The 24739-nt window shown below is 44.4% G+C and overlaps 2 protein-coding genes across 4 annotated transcripts; one reads left to right on the top strand and one right to left on the bottom strand.

Moving 5' to 3' along the window:
* On the top strand, positions 1 to 21089 carry LOC108088470 (tubulin beta chain). Of its 2 annotated transcripts, none has more exons than XM_017186256.2 (7): positions 1 to 283; positions 13528 to 13762; positions 14809 to 15038; positions 18567 to 18734; positions 19049 to 19313; positions 20500 to 20822; positions 20893 to 21089. In XM_017186256.2, the coding sequence occupies exons 1-7, from the start codon at positions 227 to 229 to the stop codon at positions 20986 to 20988; spliced, it is 1374 nt and encodes a 457-aa protein (XP_017041745.1). In that variant the 5' UTR covers positions 1 to 226; the 3' UTR covers positions 20989 to 21089. The 2 variants fall into 2 exon arrangements, with proteins under 2 accessions (XP_017041745.1, XP_017041744.1); XM_017186255.2 differs by lacking the exon at positions 18567 to 18734 and adding an exon at positions 18280 to 18447 and having other exon boundaries at positions 2 to 283.
* On the bottom strand, positions 21071 to 24614 carry LOC108088468 (116 kDa U5 small nuclear ribonucleoprotein component). 2 transcript variants are annotated; one of them, XM_017186253.1, is made up of 7 exons: positions 24464 to 24614; positions 24252 to 24387; positions 23524 to 24192; positions 23375 to 23466; positions 23103 to 23294; positions 21536 to 23038; positions 21071 to 21477 (listed from the first exon to the last, which is right to left on the bottom strand). In XM_017186253.1, the coding sequence occupies exons 2-7, from the start codon at positions 24363 to 24365 to the stop codon at positions 21120 to 21122; spliced, it is 2928 nt and encodes a 975-aa protein (XP_017041742.1). In that variant the 5' UTR covers positions 24366 to 24387; positions 24464 to 24614; the 3' UTR covers positions 21071 to 21119. The 2 variants fall into 2 exon arrangements, with proteins under 2 accessions (XP_017041742.1, XP_017041743.1); XM_017186254.1 differs by having other exon boundaries at positions 24252 to 24373.
* Positions 24615 to 24739: the final 125 nt, after the last annotated feature.

Below are 24739 nucleotides of genomic sequence, written 5' to 3'. Positions count from 1 at the left end.
CTCTCAGTTCAGATTCAGTTCTCAAAGCGAGCGCGCGTCGATCGTTCCGTTCCGTACCGTAACGTTTTTTTCAGATCCCGAAGCTTCCTTCAACTCTTCCCCGGGTCCAACCGAGTGCGTGTCCGACTGTGGTTTAGATTGATATAGCGACCGATAATTGCTGATAGTGCGTGAGTGCGTCAGAGTGTTCAATTGAGTGTTCAAATTCGACTAAACCGGTGGCGAAATGAGGGAAATTGTGCATCTGCAGGCGGGCCAGTGCGGCAATCAGATCGGTTCGAAGGTGCGTATAATTAATATTCCATCGGTGCTCTATTTTCTCGCTGCTTTTCGCGTTCCTAACCTCACATGTTTAATTATAAAACAGAGTGGAACCAGAGCAGCACTATAAATCGTTCTTTACGCGCTCTTTTCCGACGACTCTCGCCTCTCCTCTCTCTCTCTCTTCTGTTTTCCCCGTTTTGTTTTTAGAGAGGAGCAATTAAAAAGGGGGCGGTGGCGGGCAGGGGATGGTAGAAGATAATTCTGCCAGTTCGGGAAACTATAAAACTGCAAAACATAAAAGAAACCTGACGAGCTAGGCAGTTATCTTATCGCTCGCAAGATACGAATATCAGCCCGCTTGAGGTACCGCATTCAAATCGCCTTGGCCTGCGAGCATATCGCAGTCAATTAAAGCCAGAAATCCGCTCGCAAACTAAGCAAAACCACCTCAGCCAGGTGTAAACAATTAGCTCGCCGCTTAGTAAGCAGCTTGTGATCAGCCGGCTAAGTAGATGTACACAGCAAACAAAACAAGAATGTTTCCAAGATCAAAATCTGAATTTAATTTCACTTTGGGCTTTTGTATAATTTAAATATCTCGTCTGTCAAGTTCACAATTTCAATTAGCTTAATTAGAATGTTTTGTAAAAATAAATATGATAAAATTATGTAGGTAAATATTTTTTAAACTGTATTTATGGGGGTTAGAAACCCGATCATCTTACCAAGTATATTTGGCGGGAAGACTTCGTAGACTAGACTTTAGCAGGCTACGGAAAGTATTTCGAAACTAGCACGAAGGTTCTTTGAAGCTTCCGTCTTTGGAGCATTCAATGTACGGCAACTGGTTTCGGATACTCGTAATTTTCATGGGCTTTTTATTGTGTTTGCCCTCGCACAGTTGACTGATCTTACAGCGCTGAAGAACCAGTATCTCGCTTTCGGAAGGTTTCGTAGGCATTTGTAATTGCGACAGAGGGACTTGTAAATTGTGCCTTTATCTAGAACCGATACATCTGACTCACGGCTGACTATGACAAACGGCGGGCTTATGTGTGTTCCTTGTTATCGACAACCTCTAATCGGTGAGCTTGTTTACACAACTTTAAACATAAATACTCGAAATATAAAAACTGATACGGGTCGCACCGAAAATAGCAATTACATAGTGGCTCTGGTATTTTCAATGGAAAGGGGGAAGCATGTTTGTCGGCAATTAGAAAAGCTAAAATGAAAACATCGCCGCGGCTCGAAGCTGACTCCCATTCTAAGCTAATTCAGCGCATTAACATTAACTCGCACAATTTGCCGCGTCATGAAAATCCAGCTACAAAAAGTCGTTGACGTTTGACACAGTTCTTTTTTATGTTTTTGTATCTTTTTCCCGGCATTTCCCAGCGCTGTTTTCTCCGAGCGTTTCTCTTTTCTCTCATTTACACGCTTTTCCACTTGAGTTTTATGTAAACATATTTCCACATATTTTAAAGCACTTTTTTGCGTGTTTTTCAGTTAATTAGAACGCACTTTTCGGGGCTGAAAACCTCGGCCGATCCCATCGGATTTTATGGTCCCCATTACGCCCCCGAATCAGAACATTATTACATCCATATTTGACCGCCATTGTTGCGGCCTTTGTGGATCTAAAAAATAAATACGATTATTTATGCAATTTGCCGCTTATCGAATCTTTATGGATTGCATAAAACTTGTTTGTTGGTGCATTAAATTTGAATATAATAATAGCGAACATATTTTGTAGCTTGTCCTATTCAGGCGCTTTTTTACCATACACAGCCTGATTTTGTGCCTTAATTGAATGTCTTTTCCTGATTAATTGGCTGTCACGATGAATTATTGTTGCAGCCTAGAATAAACAAATAATAAATATGCAAAACTGCATACGTGGTAAAACAGTATGCACAATGGCGTAAATGGTGAAAGCAGTTTTTAAATAAATTTTCAAAACTAATTGCTCCGCTGATAAAGGCCAATAAGCAAATAAAAAAAATGCGAACAGATTGATTACACATTAAAAGCAGAGCTTATTCACACATGAATGGGCCGCAAACAGAAAGGATTGTAATAACAAAAAGTGCTTAACAATAGAAAATCCCGGCAGCATATGTACTTTACCCATGACGTGTTTTGCAATCATAATGTTTTCATTGAATTACGTTTCATTTGATTTTAAAGGAGACTTTTATTTAAGCCATTTTCTTGGCTTCGGTTTAATTTCGCAAAATGCCTTGGCAAACGACTTCCGGCCTTCCTCTGCCAACACCCGAAATTGATCACATATGTATGTATGTACGTCGGGCAAAGGCATCTATCCAAGGATATTTTGGCCTGCAGCGAGAATTCGCTCTCTTCCCTTTTTTCTTCATTATTTACATAAACCTAATTTTCCCTAAATCATTTTGTGAACAATAACAAGGAAAATCTATTTACGGCATGGCATAAAGACTAAGAGAAGGAAAAGCGTTGAGCCAGCGTGGCGGGGAAAGTGCGGATGAAATTTATAGACGAGCCCCGAGAACTGAGAATGGAGAACTGGGAACGGAGAACAGAGAACGGAGAAAGCCAGGCAACAGACAATAAAATTAAAGAGTGGAATAAGCCGGGCTGCAACGGCTCCTTTGAGCCAGTGTGCAAGTCGCATACCCGTTTATTTCGCCCTAGGATACATTTGTTTAGCCCATAATGGCAGGGCATCATCGAGCAGCGCCGAAATAATGCACAGAATTGAATTATCGATGACGTTGGCTGGCAGCGGTAATTTCTTTATGGTTACCCGATATCGGGCTGGGTAACTGGAGAATCGTCGGATTACGTTATGGCCCGGCTTTGGCACGTCGTAGGTAATGCTAATGCCCCCGCTCGTATGCAAATGCAATTTCCATGTGGCATTGCACACACGGATGCCGATGGCTGGAGCTGCAAAAACAAGCTATTGATAACTTAGTTGGCATCTTCATTTAAGCTTAGCGGATATCGAAGGATAAAATAGAGAAGAACTCATACAAATATAGTTCTAACTATTGCTTATTTAAGTAATCTTTTGTGGTTATAAATGAAAGACAGGGTTATCTATATTAATTCCTCATTATATTATTTTAGTTCAAGTAATATTGGTTTGCTATGTATTTTAATGTTCAGTTATACTCCCACTTTCTCTCAGTGTATGGTGGCTCCGCCTAGCTCCCTCACAACAACCGATTAAATTCCTTTCTGCACCAGCTCATACCAATCCCCCTGATGCAAATTGGCAAAACAAGAGATCGCGTGCCCACATCGAAGTCTCAAGTAATCAGATTGAATGTGATTATTTTAGGGCACTGCTGGAGAGCCGTTGATTAGCAATTGCACAATGCATATCTGACGATGTGTGGTTCAATTTCGCCGCAAGTTGGTATGGTCAACAATTACCTCGGCGAGCCAAAAGCAATCGAGGGGGAAAGCAAGACCGAAGGGGAGAAATATCCCATTTTTTCGCTGGCGAAATATTTTTCAATTTACATAAAAATGCGTTTATGCATACCAAATGAGCCGCACTCACACACACACATATACACACACACACGCCCTTTTCGCAGCTGCTAGCTCCCATCGTCCTTGCGCCTAGCAGTATGCAATAGAAAATCGGTGAGGAAGAGGGGGCGTGGCAGGTGGAAGGGCTCAGCCGCCGCTCCGCTGCACAAACTGATTATAAATAAACAAAAGGGAATTTTTATAAACATTTTCCGCATACCACACACCACCACCACCTCTTCCCGCCAATTCTGTAGCTGCTGGCTTGATGGAATATAAAAATTACTTATTTATGTATATATTTTTGCTCCGTTACGCTTTGCTTTGAACATGTGCATGCAAATTGATGAGCAAAAGGGGAAATCACAAAAAGAAATTGTGCATAAATATTAGGAGGCGTGCAAAGGGAGAGGTGCATAACTCATTCCGGCTTACAATATCATCTCGTCTTCAATGTTTTACTAAACAGATACGACATTGCTGAACACACATATTTAACCCTTTAAATGTGTCCTTAAAGGACGGCAAACCAAGCCAAACTTAACCGAAATGAAGTGCAAGTGCTGCTGCCTTTGTGGGCACCTGTAAGCCGCTTGGTTCCACTGAGCCCACAGGTTGACCAGGCCAACAATGAATGGAGTGCAGGCAGCCTGTCCATGTGGGCAGTCCGGCAAATGGCCGTTTGTTATTTATTTAACACTTTTAAAAAGCATTCCGCTCTTTTGCTCATTAATATCTCATGCTGCTCTTAACGCCATTCAGCCCGGCAGTTCACGTTCTCGTTCTCGGGCAAAAGTGCAAATTGCATATGGTAAGTGGAGTTGGATTGCCAGGGAGTTGGGCATATGTTTCATTACCATTGTTATTCGAGCAATTGTTTTGCTCACTCGCACTCTCTTACTCCCTCGGTGTCGCGCGTTTTTCGTTATTTTTTGCAGTTTTTCAATTACTTTGGTAATTTTATATTATTGAAATTGCAAGCCGCAAATTGTAATTATTGCGCATTACACTGCCAACGAGCTCTGCTCGGCGGCAGATAGCGCCCACCATGAAATATGTTGGCCGTTGTAATCTGGTATTTACGAAAAAATTAATAATACAATAAAGCAGCTGGCAATGCGTTTTAAGCGCCCGGAGTTCTGGCCACCGGAATTATTTATGCAATTGGATTTGCCGGCTATGCCAGCTACAAATTGCTGTCTTGCCGATAAGCAGGCAGAGAAATTTTACACACGCCCTGGGCTCAGAGAAAGCCGGCAGATAAAGCATTTGGCCGGCAGATATTAACCGCAAAATGCCAGCAAATTTATGGGAAAGTGAGGCATAATTAAGCCAAAAATACAACTCGCAAAAATAGCAATAATCAAGATTGGTTTGGCGCTGCTTTCCACGTGTTTTTGTTTTTCCATGCATTTCGGCTTTTATTTGTGCAAATTGCGTTGACTAATTGTGCGACCAAATACACGAAATGATTTGCCTAAATAAACAAAGTTGGATGTATAATTAAAAACTCAGGATGCTCTTTCTGGACCTAATCACACTACCATAATTTTGGGCTTCAGCACATTCAAATAAAACGTAAAAGTGTTTTAATGGTCGTTTGACAAATCGGTTGAAATGTATGCTTTTATATTAATATTCGTTTTCACCAAACAATTTTGAAAACGGCTATGCCCCTAAAAGTGCATTGAATATCCCGAAAAATTCCAAAAGCGAGCGCGCGAAACCTTATTAAAAACCAATGTGGTCAAAATATTTATCATTTATTCCTACTAAATCCACGCTCGACCAGCGTTTGTTTGTATTTGTCTGGACAAACATATGTCCGGCTGCATGTCCTTGAAAGATTAACATCGGTTTTATAATTTATTGCAGGTTGAAAGGGGAAAACATTTTTGCGAAAAGAAATTCAATATTTCAGGCGAACAAAACCGCAATTGAACGAATAACTTGTCCTAAATGCGGGGCAAAACTATGGCAAATCAGAATCAACAATCGGGTTTTGGTTTTCGGCCATAATGATGGCTAGATCAACACATTTGCCAAATTGTGCAGATATGCGCACACATATCGGGGCATAATTTAAATTTGTGGTCTGTCAAGTTAGCGCAACGAAATTAATCAAAATATTTTGAGAGCACCGAGTGCAGCAATTAAATTCGGTTTCCATTGCCCGACCGAAATACCTGCGTTTTTCGCAATTTCGCGGCTGTTCAATAAAGCGCGATTTTCGGGACTGTATTAGTTTTAGAGAGTCCAAGGCTTCAGCTCGCATGCTCCGCCAAATATTTTCGCATTTTACACAGAAGTTTTTCAATTTTCCGTATTTGCATTTGCCTTATATTGTATTTCATTGGGGCTTATTTGACAAACAGTATTAATTGGATTTTTTATGCTCATACATATATTACCAGCCATTCCGCGTCCAAATGGCAATTAAAACGAAAATAAAACACTGCGCGGGAACTGTGTAAAAAGTTTGCATTGCCCGATCAAATGGTCAAAGGGAAATTCACGCTTGGTGGTAATAAAAATTAATTTCATTGTTGAATCATAAAAATCGTTATAGGATATTCCCGCAAAATGACCAAGTTTTATCAGCAAATGCACTCGTCCGGCGGGACAGGGATGGAAGTAGATCCAAATTGATTAATAGAGCGAAAGTTTGTTCAGTTCTTTATCTGTCATATTATTGATTCCACTGCATTTCGCAATGATTATAAAAAACATGAGTTATTTTGATGGTGGGGCGGCACTTGAGAAAAAATAAAAAACGTAATGCTATTATCGTCATTAATAACCAACAGCGAATCATTTGGTCCAGCACTTAATAAAGCCTGACCTCAAATAGAACAAATCGTAAAAAATAATGCTGTCCATCGCAAAAAAGCAGTACATTTTGCTGGCACATATTTGTGACAGGTACATAACCACAGATAAATTGGAACTTCTTGGCGTTCTGCGTTGGCGATTAACTTGTCGCATTTGTTTTGAGCTCTTCGGGATTTTCCCTGCTTATTTTGTTATTTTGCTCCTTCTAATTTCTTTGGCGGCTCAGATGCTCCACCGCCAACTCAGGTGGTTGAGGCAGCCACTTGCCGCTTAACACCACATGCGCTCACTCCTAGCACCACAAAAGTGTTTCTGGCTGACACTGTTTATTTATTTAGCTCCTGCCAAAGTGTTCTTCAAGCCATGAACTTCATATCGCTTACCATATAAATATTATTATTATTACCCTCTTTGCCTCGGGCGAGCAGCCTAAATTCGTGTTTGTGTGTGTGCATACGGAATGATGGAGTGCAAGTGGCAGTCGTTTATATGCATGGCAGGGCCGTAAAACATACGCCGGAGACTGCTCCCCAAACTGTGGCCATTAGCAAATATTATTGCAACCCTTCGGCCTGCGAGACCAAAGACTTGACATGGATTCGCAACAATGCCTGTTAAGATCTGAGTACGAAGACCATGCTTATTAATTTTCCCATTGATACATAAAAAATGAAATTCAAATCGGTAAAAAAGCGGTTAGAAACTATTGTCTATAATAAATATTTCTAGAAAACAAAATATATAGTAATAGGAATAAATATTCGAGCAAACTCCGAACTCAAGATGAAGATATTGAAACCCGGAACACATTTAATAGACGACCATTATCTTTGCAATCACCATCGACAGCAGAGGCATTAGAGCGACACCTGGGCACAAATCAAATCTGATTTGGGCCATGTTTGCCCCGTTTTGACCACGGAGCAGCAAACAATCGGGACCTGGTGGCCACACACACCACGTCACTCACGCAGGCAGACGCACATCACCACACACACCAGCACACACCAGCACACACCAGTACACACCAGCACACGCAGACACACCGTGCACATTAGTTAAGTCAATAGCAGTTCGGCCAACGAAATATACAATAAATATTTACATATCTAAATCGACAATTATTGAAATCTCAATTGAAATTGTTTGTTAGCCGCACGAGTCAATGTGTGCGTGCGTGTGTGTGAGTTTAAATGAAGCCATACGCACCGTTGTTATCTGATTTATATATATCGAACATTGGTATCTGCAGGAAGGAAAAACAGAAGAACCATTGTCATTGGAATCTCAAGAGGCGACAGATGCCATCAGTGGGTTAACCCTTAATAGCAATTGCTCGATAATAAACGCAGAATGCTTAATAAGTTAAACCATTTTCTACGCATTTATTAATACTCTTTTTATCAAGCCTTAAAGATTGTGTAATTCAATTATTGGCATTTGATAAATTAATAACTACGTATTATACACAAAAACATTTAAAGTGCATTCTTGGAGTAAATTAAATAAAACTGTAACTGAAAATGTTTTATTTATTTGGTAATCGAATTGTTGTAAATGAGTAGCTATTTCTTATGCGTTCTTTATAAACGATTTGCATTAACTGTACAATTATGGATTTGCCCAAGTTAGGTGAAACTCAATTACTTGAGCTCAAAGAAGCCATCGCATTTATTCAATTTCGGCCCTTGCCAACAGTGCGTATGAGTTATGGAAATTTTAATTATAAGCTATTTGATGTTGCACTTAGACTGCGTCATCGGTGTCCTTGTGTGTATTTGTGCACACAGGCGGGACCGCACAATAAGCCGAAAGCCGAATGACCAATACTAATGAACAAATATTTGCATATCCTTGCCAGACAAGAGACTTTGGCCAAACCTTGAACCCGCTGCCCCCGTTGATTAAATTTGTGCCTTGGTGCGCCTGGCATCTTGAATTTCGCCAGCCATTTCGCTCTTTAATGCCGCAGGCAATTAAAAATATATAAAAATTAAAACACAGCATAAACAACGGAGTGCAGCACCCGAAAAAAAAACAAATGGGAAATACTGCGCTGCGAATGCAACGCAACGCACTGATAATGACAATTAGTGGCCACATTTAAATTGATGCACTTGACGATAAATGCAATTGCAAATTCAGCCGCCATGCGTGTGTACAAAGGGTAATTTACAGAGGGAAAAATTGCATTTTTCTGGCCAACCCAACTCGCCTCGAAACTCACACGTGCCGTCCAAATGGAGGCTGCTTTATTTCGCTATATGGCCATGCCGGCAATAAATTGCAGCTGCATCGCCAATTGCTTCATTCGCAGCGGCTACGTGAGTCTAATTATGCCGCTCCGTTCCGCAGGACTTTGCCTTAAAAGCCGGCTATATCCACACTCAGAAATTAGCTGCCTAAAATTAAGAAAGAAAGCAACACTGGCTGCCCACTCATTTAGATTTTGTTTGGTTTTAAAGGTTTTTTTCTTAGTGCAAGCTTTTTATGGCTCTAAACGACGTCGGCCAATAAAGACAACATGCGAGCGTAACATAGCTGTCAACTGTCGATAAGATCCTTTTAGTGTTATTACAAAATATCCTTACATTTCCTTCTCCATTCGACGGGCATTAAACGTAGTTCGGGGTACAATTTGTTATTTGCCTTGTGCACACATAAATTGCATTTTTGAGCAGTCGGAGACGGATGGAGCTCAGCTGCCAATTGGCAGTCCCCGGAATCCAGTACCCAGTTTCCAGCTGCCCAGCCTGTGTACGAGTATATGGTGGATTTATACTTTTTGTTCTTTTTGAGGCTGCGAATCGAATGGTTTATGGCCGCAGGCTGCAAAGTGTCATCCGTCGATGGGAGGCCGTTAAGTTTCCAGAGTGTTTTGGCATTTTCGATTTCAATTTTATTGCAAGAGATATTTTCCGGCCCCCCCGCAGCCAAAGCTCATTACTCTAATGGATGCCAAATGCAGTCCCCTACCCGCCGAATATTCAAATAGGTTTTTCGAAATTAAAATAAATTAACTTGGCCGTACGCATCGCATTTTAAGCGTTTGCCCGCAAATCGCGCGGATTTGTCGCACATTTGTAAATTGGCAAATGATCGAAATGCGCTGAAATCCTGTTTATTATTTTATAATTAGTTTAATGCCGGTGGCCGAAAATTGAATTGCATTTGCAGTTTGTTCCGCTCGCAGCGGGCGAAGGTGGGTTAAGAAATCGCCCGAGGAGTAGGGCATACGGGTTAATTCATATGCGGTCGGGTTTTTAATGATTTTTACGCACGAATGTTAATTAGAAATGCCGTTTTTTGTTTATCTTCTGGCATTGCATGTGGGCTCGTTGGTGTATATAGATGTTTAATTATTTATTTAATTGAGTTTTAATAAATGTGGCACAGTATCAGACAACTTTACATTTAATATTTTAATTTAAAAAAATTGATGGTCTGCTGACAACTTAATTAAAATTCATGCAAAAAATGCGAGTCATTAAAAACTTGCCAACGGCGAGTACCCCAATATAATTCACATGGTCAAATTAGAAACCGCAATTTCCATGGATGTGAACCAAAAGCGAACTGAAATCCGGCGCAATCATTTCGCATGTCAAGCTCAGCGCCTTGAGACAAACTTGGCCATCATTTATTATTTATTACTGCAATTGTTTATTATTTATGTGAGCCGCGAGCTAAGGCAGCAAATTTAGTATGCAAACGCAGCTGCCGAGCAATCTGCCGCCCCTTGCCCCTGCCCCGCCCCCTTTTTCGTTCACTTCCGGTGCGACATGCACTTCCGTCGCTTTGCGCCACGCGCATCCTTGTCTAACGCGAGCTAAAATGTCCTTTTATACCCGACGGCTAAGGACGAGGGCTCAAAGCTGGGATGCAGATAGAAAAACTAGATTCAACATATAAACGGTTCTGTATTTTAAATCACAGAATTATGCATTTTTTATATGAAAATGAATGTTAACAAAACGATACGTCTTATAGTAAATATAAATAAGAAATCTAAGTTTAAAGGCTTTTTCTCCGTGTACTAGCTGGTCAGAATTAATTTAAGCGCTTTTTTACTTCTTCCTGCGGATCGCGACTTTGCCACTTGACTTTTGTTTCGGTTTTCGTGCAAACGCTCTGGGAATTTTAATTTTGGATTTCTTTTAAGACAGAGACCAAAGGGCCAACAAAAAGCGGGCGCCGCAAAATGGCGCCGCTTTGGTAAACGCACGCAGCGCTTTGTTTACTTTTAATTTGATCATTGGTGCTTTTTTGTGGCAAGTGCCTTTCGCCAGGTTCCTTTCCTCTTGGCACATGGACGCAATTTTGTAATTAAGCAATTTGACCGCAGCCAGCGAAAAGTTTTAAGCAAATGAAGGCAGCGTAATTGTTTTTTTTCCGCAGCTTGGCGAGAGGATTCCCCAAATGGGAAGCTGATGGCCTGTCGCGGTCGACTTTACCCACTTCAAAAGCTGCCAAACACGGGGTGCTGGTCGGTGCCTTTCTGCTGTCGGAAGCAAGCGGATGATGGGCAGATCGACTGGCAAAAGTTTTCGTAAATAAATTATGCTGCTCACTCAATGCCAAGGGCCGGCAAACGGAGCGAGAGTAGTCAAAAGAAAAGCGCTTATCTGCAATTGGCTTTCTAGGGAGGCAAGCAGGCAGCACATTTGAATTTCCCCACAGGCAACAAGTGTGCAGGACCAATGACCAAGGACTGCGGACCACAACAAGGACCTGCTCCCATGCGGGCTTCAAGTGGGGAAATGGATGGGGATTTTAGGAAGGGGGAGCAGGAAGTTGCGCATGCAAATCAAAGTTATTGTCAAGCCAAAAGTGCCCACCGATGCGTACAATTCAGTGTCATATTTCCAGTTTGTTGTGTATGCAAAAGGCAGCATGTGAGGGTTAAACTTTTGCCAGGCGAAACTTTTCTTGGCCAGCGATTTTTCTTGTCTCTTTTTTGGCCATGCAACTTGTTATCATTGTTGCGTGTCTAAGAGCCAATGGAGTAGCAAAACTTTTGCCAAACAATCGCACTGCCAGCGCAAACATTTATGCGGCCCTCGGATTAGCTTGGCATGGTGTCTTCGGAAAAGCTGAATATCGGGAAACTGAATAAAAAAACACATGGCATACGCTTTGGGGCTGCCTCAAAAAGGAAGTGTGTGTGTGCTGGGGCTCTTTGTGGGTGTGCAATCAACCGTTATCAAATTTTTCGAACTTTTACAACTTTCACCTAGCACCCAACCCAAACCCCCCGCCGTCCCTTTGTTGGCTGGCTGGAAAGACTTCAACGCTTCACGCAAGCCACTTAACTATTTATGGCCCAAATGCAGGCGTGTGTGCGCGGGAATCCTCGGAAGAGTGCTCCTCAAAGTGCTCGATGGAATGTCTGACAACCGGGCTCGACATAAACACCGGGTGCAATGCATTATTCAGGACGCCTATTTCACCGAGAAAAAATACTGCAGTCGAGCTGTCAATTCAATTCTTTTATGTTCTTTTTCATACCAGCTAAAAATAACTTAAACAAAATTATTAAAAAACGTTTATCACTTTTTGATCCCACCAAATATGAAACGGTTTTATATGCAAATCCATACATCTACATATATCTGGCACGACCTTTCGATATGTCACAGATAAGATTTAATGTGAGATAAAAACTACGCTTATTCAGACGCGTTTTTCTCTGTGCTGCCATTTTTTCGACAGCCACTTGAGCTTACATAGCTGGCAGACAGCTTCGAATGGAAAGGTCGCTTCTTCCCCGCCATGTGTAACTAATTAAAATTCATATTCAGTAATCAATCTGCCGCCGACCTTCGGCAATACCAGCCAAGCAGGAATAAGTGCGTGAAAAATATAAAAGCGAATTCACGGCCCCTGGCTGCCACCACTGCCTTTAAGTCCATTAAAAATCATTTCGATCAATGGGAGCCGTGGCAGGCCGAGCGCGCATATTGCGATTTTCTCACAATTAGCATTTTCCACTTTCCCCACGCACTCACCTGTCGAGTGGAGTGGGGAGGTAGGAAAAGAGGAGTGGAGAGGAGAGGCGGGCGGGGGGTCGATTGAAACATTTTTAAAAATTTGAAATTCATATGCGCAGCAAACGTGAAATGTTTTGCCAAGCGTATTGTGCAATAAAAAATAAAGAGCCAAGCCAAAAACAAAACAAACACGAAACGAGCTGGAGAAATTCTTGTGTAAATAAAATCGAGGAACGCTATCGGCAGGGAATACGTATACGTATACGTATATATGAAAACACCTAAAAGGATTCAATTATTCCCGCTCGTTACACAACAACAAAAAAAATAACACGGCAGGAAAAAATTGCGCGCCCATGGAAGTATGCAACAGAAATTGCTCACGGCATGTAAAGTGCTCGCTGCGTGTGCGTGTGTGTGTTTGGAAGGGGTGTGGGAAGTGGGCAGGAAGCAGGGGGGCGTGGTAGGGTCATGCAGCATATGCACGCGCATAAATCGACGACAGATACGAGGACTCCGCCGGCGGAGGCAATAAAAGCAGGAGCCATGTAAAAAGGACACTCATATTTATATGCATTGATTGCCAAAGCAATGCAATGCAAACACACACACGCAGATACATTCATACTCACACAGCCACACGCACACACAACATTGATTGTAAAATAATATTTCTGAAAAAGAAAACGGAGCCAGGAGAGCCTCGCGAAATTTCATTGCATACAAACGGGCGCTGTCGTGAAATATCACGCATACGTCATGTGAAACGGACGGTGGACGTGGATGTGGATGCATATGCAAATGCGCTCATTGCAACCGCCGCATATTTGCATACATCAGTCCGCCTCCATTGTGCACTTAAATCATTATTGAAGAGGCATTAAAGTATCGTCCCGCTTCCCCTATTTTGCAGTTCTGGGAAATAATCTCCGACGAACACGGAATCGATCCCAATGGCTACTACCACGGCGAGTCCGCCCTGCAGCACGAGCGGATCGACGTCTACTACAACGAGGCCAGCAGCGGCAAGTACGTGCCGCGGGCCGTGCTCATCGACCTGGAGCCAGGCACCATGGACTCCGTCCGCCAGTCGCCGATGGGCCAGCTCTTCCGGCCGGACAACTTCGTCTACGGGCAGTCGGGAGCCGGTGAGTTGAAACCTAAGGGTGCAGATAATCGCTGGTCTAACAGTTTGCTATCGGCGACATGCCAATATGTCACTCGAAAGATAACTGCTAGCCAATTGATATCGAATCCTAATTGGTTCGCCATTCCCTTATCAACACACCGCATTAGCTATATTTATATTATTAAATAAGTCAATATAAGTACTACAGCTAACCATAAGGCAATTAGGTAAGAACTAAGGTTTTAACGCTTGAGTGAAATATCTCTGTAGAATGGCACTCCTATGTTTCCCAGAATCTGTTTAGTATCCAGTCTCTTTGGCCTTTTCCTAATGCATTTCCGTTGCACTTGTTAATAGGCGGGTGTCGTGTTCGTGCGCCAGAACGTGGCCTTTGTTTTTCAGCTGCTCCTGGGGATGCTTTTGTTTGGAGCCAATCTCGCAGACGCACCACCAATGTCCTCTGCCCCGGCAGTTATTGCAGCTGTGCGGCCTGTTTGCAACAACGAAAACAGGAGCAACAGGGCGGCCTTTCCTTGCTTTGATAAGTGCCAACCAATTGACAAGCCGGGCACCATGGGACAGCATTGTTATCGCAGGCGGGTTTATCAGCTAAGAGCCGCCGGAGCGGGCATCGCCGATGTGTTGTTCCTGCCGAGGGCAGCAATCTGAACTTGGGTCCAACGCACTTCGCACCGCTGCTGACGGTGATGATGACTGCAATTATGAAATGGCCTGCGGAGGCTGACGAAAATTAATTTTGTACATGTCAGTCGTCCCCGCTGTTGTTGCTGCTGCTCCTGTGGCTGCTGTAATGACCCACAATCGCCAGGCGCTTTGCTTCGCATTTAGCAAGCAGCAATTTAAACACAAAACTACAATGTGTAGTGTTGATTGTGTAATAGAACTATAAGTGCAATTTAAATAATTTTTAGTTGTAAAAACGGCACATTAAATGACAAACTATTTTCCAGTTATTAAATAAATAATTTTAAACATTTATTTAAATATGTACATACTTAGTTTTCAATATTTTAATATACCACCCGTTCTTCCTCACTTTCACAGGCAACAACTGGGCCAAGGGCCACTACACAGAAGGCGCCGAGCTGATCGACTCCGTGCTGGAGGTCCTGCGCAAGGAGTCCGAGGGCTGCGACTGCCTGCAGGGCTTCCAGCTGGCCCACTCGCTGGGCGGAGGCACTGGCTCCGGACTGGGCACGCTGCTCATCTCCAAGATCCGCGAGGAGTACCCCGATCGCATCATGAACTCGTTCTCCGTGGTGCCCTCGCCGAAGGTAAGTCCCTGTCCGCCCTGCCCGCCTTGTCCTCCTGCCATTGCTCACCTGCTGCAGATCATCATCAGCGTGGTCATGACGAATGCAATCCGCTTAGCGAAATCAGCTTACCGCCGCGCACAATGGGCAGCAAATCAGGGTGTCCTCCGCCGAACGGGTGACATTGAGTACGTGCCTCCATTTTGGCACGGCGGTCCTAAGCCGACCTAAAAGCGCTTTACACCTGCACGCGTTTTGGCCAAATTAGCAGGCGAAAGCCACAGAGAGCCGCTCCGTTTATTTTGTGCGCCGAAAGTGCGCCACAAATGTTGTTTTATTTATGCAATTCATACGCCAAATTCAATTGGCGGCTTTGTGCGCCGGCTGGTTCGGCTTTGTCCGAATAATTCTAATTAATTTGCAGGCGATATTAGCAGCACCGCCAACGACCAGCGGGCAAAGCCTAATTGGCAATGCAATTTTAATGCAATTTAGTGGCTCGCAGTCGCAAGATTGACCACCTAGTTCCACCACCCAACAAGTCTGCAATTTTTTCTATCACCTCGCGGTCCTTTTTGACACACCTCAATTGCCGCTTAATTAACCCAGTTGCATATATTACACGTGCATTCAGAAACGCAGAAATATTAATATATAGATATGTAGGATGTGTGCGAGAAGCACGTGATACGCCTTCATTTGCATTATTCGCATTTAATTACATTTTGACGTTTAATTAAATTTATTCAGTGCAGCATTAATTGTCATCGCCAGGAGCTTTTCTGGCCAGCAAAAGCATAGATAAACAATTAAAATATCTCGCATATTTACTTGGCGAAAATATTTAGATTTGACAGTAAAAAATTTAAAATTTCAATTTAAATAATAGTTAGATAGATAGTTATTTTGACTATCAGATCCACTCTTTCAAATGTTTGTTCATTATTTCATTATTATTGTGCACTTAATAAGCATATACAAAATACATAATTTGTAGTTTTGTGGAAAATAATAATCTGGATAATCTGATTTTAGGTCACAAGTTGCATATTTCCCCATTTTTTTCAATTTATTGCCAGAAGTATTCAATTCCTTTTGGACTAATACCAACTACAGTCGAACCAGTTGAGATTTATAATTTGAGAGTTTCGCTCACATCCTCGGCAGTTTCAAGATTCGAACAAGAATCCGTGAGGCGTGAAATTAATATTTGACAATGTTCTTATTGGCATATCGGAGTGCACAATAAATTTATTGGCATTTTTAGGGGGAGCACACACTTGCGTTTTGCACTCGAACTTCGTTAAATTTATTACCGCCACGGCTGAACGCCAATGGTCAACTATTGAACCAGTCCGATCCCAGAACCCCGACTCCCGACCCGGATGGGTTTAACTTTAAATGCCCAATATATCCCCCGATATAGCCCCGTTTCCGACTGTTATTTATGCGCCGTGCTGGGTTTGCCCGGCTTACCGCAATGTTTTGGCTTCGGCGGTCATTTTATTGCGGCCTGGCCTGACACATGCCTGTCACGTTATAGCGGTTTTAATATGTGCGCGTTTATATAATTTAATAGTTTTTCATACCCGTCCGATCAGCGGCATGTAAGGCCTTTGTCGCTTTGATAAGCGGCATTTATGCAAATGCAGCGCATTCAGCCAGAATAATCAGAATAATCAGGGGCGAGAAGCACAAAAACAGCACCTCGGCTGCTCGGCTGCTTAAATGGTTCAATATTTGAGCCTTTGATTAAAGTTTTTAATTGCGTTCATTAATTAACGCACGTCGCTCCGTTTGTCACTGAAACTGAAGGATGTCGGGCCACTGCCATGGAGCAGCTGAGATTTGCACCTGCCTGTTGGACAAGGCAATGATATCAAAATGCATGCTCGTAAATCCTGCAGTCCAGACTCAGGATCACACGCAAACACCGAGCAGGCAAATATTGTGTCCTGGCCTGTGTACAAATAGTGAGCCCGGCAACAAATACCAAATACAAAATGCAAAATGCATATGCCCGGGCATAACTCATTAGTATTAACTGCATGTACCACCTAGGCAGACAAAGGTGTGTTTGTACGTTTGTGAGCCTTGGGTGTGGGGCCATACAGGGAAAAAATTAATTTGCATTTTGTTTTGCATCACAAAAGTATTTAATACATAACCATCGCATTTTTGAAGCCAAAATAACCATTTAGAAACCTAAAAGCAGTTTGGAAAATATTTACCTCGGCTCTGTGAGTTGACTATGGCTTTTTTATTTCGATTTTTAAACACATTGATTATTTTGCCATGTGCAATGGACTTAAAGTGTGTGCGTGGCATCGCACGTTATCGCTCCAGGGTTGTGGCCATTAAATAATTGCCACAATTTATGTGCACACACTTCGCATACGGCAAACCGAATCTGGAGTGAAGTTTGTCGCATGCTTAATAGTGGCCGTGCCACCTAAAATCCCCGGCTTCAGCAACCGACGAGCAATGCATCTTGGCTGCGCAAATATAGAGGGCAAGCCAAAGATTATACATAATTTTCAATTTGCAGCTTTCGAAACACACACCATCCGTGTTTGGATGCGAGTGCTCGTACGTATGCGAATGGGGTGTGTCAGGCAGGCAGATGTTTGTGCAACATGCAACTGCATTTATGCAACAACTCTCGGCCTGAGTGCTGCTCCGGGCTCAAAATGGCATTAGCAACTGCAGGTTGCACCCACAACAACTGTCCGTATTAATAGGGTCTGCTATTCAGTTAGCACTGCATTCAAATTGCATCCTGTTGGCAGAATGCATTTTTCATGTCCATGCCTCAACTGCCAGCCATGCGATTGGGTCGAAAGAAATGGGAATTAGATGCAGAGTGCGGCCAATCGTTGATTATTGTCCAGCAAAAATACGGCCTGCAGAGAAGTGGCTTCGGTTGTTATTGAACTTAGTTTGCAAGGCGGCTTGGAAAAAGAAGGATTTACAACGCACTTAATGCCTTGCCTAAAAGCGTAGACTTACCTGTTAGATTGGAATGGTATTTCTGTATTGAAAAACCTCAAAAACTTACTGCTAGAGAAAACGTCAGCTTCCAATTCATTCATAAGCAACTTCGCTTCATACCCACTCGCCATCCATTTACCCCATTCATTTAGTGATCATATCAAACCTGTGAGTCTGCTGAAAGCATTGCTAATTAACGAACTTGTGTCCGCATCTCCTCCTGCATGTCGCGCTGCCATCTCAACTAATGCGTCCCGATAAACGCGTCCAGGTGTCTGACACCGTCGTGGAGCCGTACAATGCCACGCTGTCCATCCACCAGCTGGTGGAGAACACCGACGAGACCTTCTGCATTGACAACGAGGCTCTCTACGACATCTGCTTCCGCACGCTGAAGCTATCGTCGCCCACCTACGGCGATCTGAACCATCTGGTTTCCGTGAGTACCCCTGGTCAATCAATCTAATGCGTCCTCTGTTCTGTCCCTCCCCAACACCCAACACCCTCCTCCTCCCCATCCTCCTCCTTTGGCCGCAATCGATAACCGGAAACGGAAAGGTGTCCGAGGTGGTGGTGGAGCCATACAACGCCACGTTGTCGCTGCACCAGCTCATCGTGGACACCGACGAGACATTCTGCATCGACAACGAGGCCTTGTATGACATATGCTACCAGAGCCTGCGCCTCTGCTCGCCCACGTACGAGGATCTGAACCACCTGGTGTCCGTAAGTAGCCAAGAAATTCCGCGGACTCGGGAGCAAAGATGAAGATGAAGATGCCCAGATAATAAGAACGAAGAACAGGACGCACTGAACCCTTTCCCTCTACTTCCTGACTCTGTAAAAGGGGTTCTTAATTCAGCCTTAAAACTAGAAGCTCGCCTTTTGTTTTCCTATTTTTTAATCACAATCATTATTTTAAGTAGAATTAGTTTAAATAAAAACCAGAAATTAGACAGAAAAGGAAAGGCGAGTTTCCTAGTACCCCTTAAATAAGATAGTTTTCTTATTTCAACTTTAATGACTCCTCCTCCAACCAGGTCACAATGTCCGGCGTGACCACCTGCCTGCGCTTCCCCGGCCAGCTGAACGCCGATCTCCGCAAGCTGGCGGTGAATATGGTGCCCTTCCCGCGTCTGCACTTCTTCATGCCCGGATTCGCGCCCCTGACCGCCAAGGGATCCCAGCAATATCGCGCCCTCACGGTGGCGGAACTGACCCAGCAGATGTTCGACGCCAAGAACATGATGACCGCCTGCGATCCCCGACACGGTCGCTACCTCACGGTGGCCTGCATCTTCCGGGGTGAGTCGTCCGCAAATCCCCGGGGTGGAAAAGAAAAATAGTTATTTAACAACAAGGCCTAAACACTTTCACGCGTTGCCAAAAAACACAGGGATCCATTCATCTATCCGCTCATTTATTCAGGAGCCCCACACCGGCTTATCCGGACCAACTTTGTCACTTTGTCATGGGCAGCCGGTGGCGCACCTGTCCCCCGTTTTTCCAGCCCCGCAAGCACGTAGTCACGTATCCAGGGGCGGAGCAAAGGGGGATTTTTCGGCCAGCAACTGGCATACAACAAGCTATAGATAATTTTGTATTTACCTCTATAATCCCTAATCGAAATTATTTGAACGCCCCTTTCGAAAATATTATCCAACTACGACCCTGGCTCGCACCTTTTGGACTCCTGGGGCTTGGCTTTAGCGACGATTTTATTAGCCAAAAGCCGAGCACTGGGCCTACTTATGGGGGCCACTAAAAATGATTAATGCCCGCTGGCTGGCGGCTAAAAAGGCTGCAATCCGTCAACGCGCACGTAGCGCAAATTTGTTAGTCCTCCACGCCCCTTCAGAAAAAGGTTGCCTGAATTTTTTCGCGCTAATTTTTAAATTAATAAACTGCGATGCGGCGCCCAAAAGTATGCCGCATAATATTTCATTTGCTATTCCTTGTGTGCGCCGCTTTTGCCCTTGCTTTTGACTGATGACTCGCAAAACGCGCGTAATTAGAAATTTACTTTCAAGATCCATTGGGGAATTGCGACCGCCGCCTGACACGGCCCCCGGCTCAACTAATCATGCCGAACGTGACTCGGGCTGCACTCCTACACTGCCCGCACTTCCTAACCAGCTCCAATTCCCCCATCTCAGACTCAGGACTCGCTCGCGTCTCCGACTGACTGCCAGAAATACTTGCAAAATAATTAATCACAAAAATGTGCGGGAAAAATGCCAGCGTGGAGGAATTTAAACAACTTTTTTAGTTACCTCCTGGGACTGTTTGTGTCTCATCTCGGAAATCCCATCGCAGGTGGCAAGGTGCGCGGCCAGGACTTAGAAGCCGTTTAGTATTTCATATTCAGGGATTTGGGGATTGCGCTGGCGCATCAAAGCGAACTTGGCTTTTGATGTAAATGCGAGCACCGGAAGTTTCCTGCTCCGACTAGAGGCATTTTTTTAACACGCCCCCACTCAATAATTAACAGGACCAATGTCCATGAAGGAGGTGGACACCCAGATGCTCAACGTGCAGAGCAAGAACAGCAGCTACTTCGTCGAGTGGATTCCCAACAACGTCAAGGTGGCCGTGTGCGACATCCCACCGAGGGGCCTCAAGATGTCCGCCACCTTCATCGGCAACTCGACGGCCATCCAGGAGATCTTCAAGCGCATCTCGGAGCAGTTCACCGCCATGTTCCGGCGCAAGGCTTTCCTGCACTGGTACACCGGCGAGGGCATGGACGAGATGGAGTTCACCGAGGCCGAGAGCAACATGAACGATCTGATATCCGAGTACCAGCAGTATCAGGTGCGTAACCATATTTATCCGTTAACTTTTTAGTGGAGGTTATGCTTATACAATTCCTTTCGTTTTGCAGGAGGCCACAGCCGACGACGAAGTGGAGTTTGATGACGAGCAGGCCGAACAAGAAGGCTACGAGTCCGAGGTCCTCCAGAACGGCAATGCCGAGTAGGGACCTAGCCACCAACACACCTGTAGCTGTTTCTGTATACTATTTTGTAAATTATTTGGCCAAGACAGGCTTCAAATAAATATTTAGTAAATATAGTAAAAGTTTTATTGGTTTCACTCTGGTGATTGAGCCTACAGGGGATAGTTGACCAGCACATCTTGGCGCGCCAGTTCCAGCAACATGGGGTCGTCGAAGAACTTGTTTATGGACACGTCCTCGGAGAGACCCTTCCTGCGGCGAGTCTTGATCATGAACTCTCGGGCCAAGTGGGACGCCTGCTGCGGCTCCAGTGGCCGAATAATAATGCTTTTGTCCAGAGGATCGCCGGGCACGATCTGCCAGTGATGGAACACCGAGAGACAGAAGGCCTGTCCTTGGGTGTGTGTGCGCAGATCTGTCTCGAAACCAAACGAATCGATGGCGGGTATGAATGCTTTGATCGTGTAAATGGGGGACCCAGAAACGGGAGCATCTTGCGTTACGTGTCCTCTGTAAAGGGGTAAGTAAAATAAGCCATCCATTATCAGAGAAAGAACACACTAATTACCTGCGTCTAGCCAGCACAGTATAAACAGCAGATACACAATCGGCAGGCGCCTGCACCTCGACAAACAAGTACGGTTCCATCAGACGCGGAGTAGCCATTAAGAATGCAGAGTAGGCCACTCGCCGGGCTGTGGGAATGATCTGGCCGCCACCGCGATGCAACGCCTCGGTGGCGATCACTCCATCGAGTATCTTGAACTTAACATTCCGAATGGGCTCCTCACAAAGCGGTCCTTCCCTTGTGCCCCACTGAAAGCCCTGCACAATAGAATCCTTCACCGCCGTCAACAGGTTTTTGTCCACTTCCGATGGCAGAGTGTCGTCCACGAGGATGTTCGGACCGGTCGAGTCGGGACCGAAGGCCCAAATGGAACGCGCCGCCAGCAAATCCCAATCGTAGTTGACCTGGAAGAACTCTCCGATCCGTTTCTTATTCCAGTTTATGCAGACGGTTCCGTTTTCAATGTCCTCGGCCAGGCCTTTCTCCAATGGTTCCGAAATCATGGTAATCTTGTTTTTTTTGTTCGGAGTTTCAGCAAAACATTTCAGCGAACTTGTCTCCACAACTGTTTCACAAAAAGCCACCACCGGATCCGCCACTTTTATGTCGATCTCCGAGTACATCTTTCGCAAATCGTGCATTACGCAATCCAAGTACAGCTCGCCAGTGCCCAATATAACATGCTCGCCCGATTCCTCGACTCTCGTCGAGAGGAGAGGATATGATTTGTTCACCTTGCGCAAACCGTCCAACATTTTTGGCAGCTCGGAAGGATTTACGGGCTCTACAGCGATCTTGATAATGCTCTGCGTGTTGAACTTGAGGGGCCGGAATATGTAGAGGTCCTCCGGGACATTTATGTCGACAATGGTGGAGGTTTTAACGATGCACTGATCAATGCCTTCGATCAGGACCCAGTTTCCAGCTGGAACCCGATTAAGCTCGACTTTATAACGCGACTCAAACACCCACAGGCGTCCCACTTGCAGTATGCGGGAATCCTCCTCATCCTGCAAAGTGTAGTTCTCTCCCAAGACACGCACCTCCTGGCCAGCATGTAGAGTGCCCGATACGATCCTCGCTAGCACTTGGAAGAAAGTACAATCGTCGTTGGGATACATCTTGGAGCTGTGTACCATCAAAGTGCCATACTGGTTGCACGATATCATATCGCGGTAGATGTCACCTTCTTTGGGTCCAGTGTAAATATGATCCACCTTTCGTTTAGCGTTTTCCAAGGGCGATTTAATGTGCTCCACACACATGTCCACAAAACCGCTGCAGTCGCCCATGAAACGATTGCAGACAAGTCGCAGCAGAGGTCGTATATTGGACTTCATCTCCTCCTTCGAGACTCGTACATTTAACTCTGCGAGAGTGTCCGACAAAGTTGTGTCCACATCACCCACAACTTGGGCAATCAACTTGTACATGGGCTCCAAGATGAACTCCACAAAACTACGTTGTGCGGAATTATGCGGTTGTTTCTTTGAGAATTTTCGCCTATTATTTGATATATACTTAATGAGTAGGGCAAATAGTATTTGGTATTTTGTGTGCAACTTACGTCTTACTGTTGAAGTACATGTCGCCCCAAAGACGCTTGGCAAAATCCAGGTAAGCCACCCCCTCATATGTGTCCGCATAAAGCTTGGCAAAAGATTTTAGTGTAAAACAAAAGCCGTACAACGAACTGGCAAAGCAGACGTTGCCCAAAATAGGCGAAACAATCAGATTATCATCTGCAGCGCCATACGTGCTGTAAGAATAAAATAGACATAATGAGTCTATGCCGTTCTGCGCTTAAAAAAAAGGATTTAGAGAAATTCCATTGCTTACCTCAGTAGCCCATTGACCTCTTCCACAATGTGTTTCAGCTTAAAATAGGCGTCCTGCGGCGGCAGCTTTAGCTCCAGAATAAGGCGATCAATCTGCAATTTAAAATAAAAACTTAAGCAAGTTTTAGGGATCCAAAAAAAAATATTCACCTTGTTTATGCACACGGTGATGGCCTGGCGCTCCTGCACCGCGTGTTTAAGCAATCGCTCCGTGTTCAACATGACGCCCTCGGCGGCATCGATGAACAGAACCACACCGTCGGACATTCGCATGGCGGCAGTGGCCTCGTCCGAGAAGTTGACATGGCCCGGGGTGTCGAAGATGTTGAGCAAGTAGCTCTTCTGCTTGACATCCTGCAGAACCAAAGTCACCGGAGTTGCCTTGATGCTGCATCCGCGCTCCTGCTCTGTAAACAGCGTGTCCGTATAACGCAGCTGGCGTTCCTCCATGTTCTCGAACTGCGGATGCGTCTGCCGGATGAGGCAGTCGACGAAGGTTGTTTTGCCGTGGTGCAGGTGACCGACTAACGCCACGTTGCGAATCAGCGGTGGTGTGTCCATAAGATCGGCCATAAACTCCATGTCGTAGGTGGTCTCCTGCATGTCCTGCTCCTTAATTTGAAATTTGAGTTTCTTCACCGGCTCGATAAGCGGCTTGTCGAGAGGCTGGGCGTCCTCCTCCTGGACAATGGTCTCTACATCCGGTCCGTAAACCTCAACGGCTGAGGGATAGTACCGCTTATCTTCGTGCAGCACCACGGCGGTCACCTCCTTGTCCTCGTCCTCCTGTGGCTCGACTTCGTCCTCATCCATAGGATCCTTTTAATTAAAGGTAAATGGTTATAAATTCATTTTATGGCTCTTTTGCATAAGGATACCTCTGGATCATCCTGCACGTCGGGTTGGCCGTAAATACTCTGGTCATCATCTTCATCGCTGTCCAAATCGGGGCCAATATAATTTCCAAACTCGTCGTACAAATCGGAATCCATGGTAGGTGCTAAAATAAAATGTCTTTTTTATTTTCATTCAAGTCATGCCTGAGGCGTCTCAACAGTCTGCAAAAGTTGCGGTCAGTTTAAATTCTTACTTCAGTACTTTTAAAGAATATCCTTTATTTTCAAAAAGGATTTCTGACTTTCTGGATATTATTTCCTTTACAAAAACTTATAAAAACACCGAAAACAACGATTTTACAAGTTTTTAACAAAAATGCGGATTGCAAACACGCTATTCTTCTTCTTGCCGCAAAAAAGTAAACAGCTGTTTCACTACCGGCGTTATTTAAGGCATTGCCAACACAAAAGTTTGGACGCTTGCAGCCCTGGCGGCACTTTTTAAAATTCCCCAGATCATTAAGAGTAAT

This window comes from Drosophila ficusphila, unplaced genomic scaffold (genome assembly GCF_018152265.1).
Source record: "Drosophila ficusphila isolate 14025-0441.05 unplaced genomic scaffold, ASM1815226v1 contig_791, whole genome shotgun sequence".
Taxonomy (NCBI): Eukaryota; Metazoa; Arthropoda; class Insecta; order Diptera; family Drosophilidae; genus Drosophila; species Drosophila ficusphila.
The sequence above is the reverse complement of the archived record's forward strand: the minus strand, read 5'-3'. Positions and strand labels throughout refer to the sequence as shown.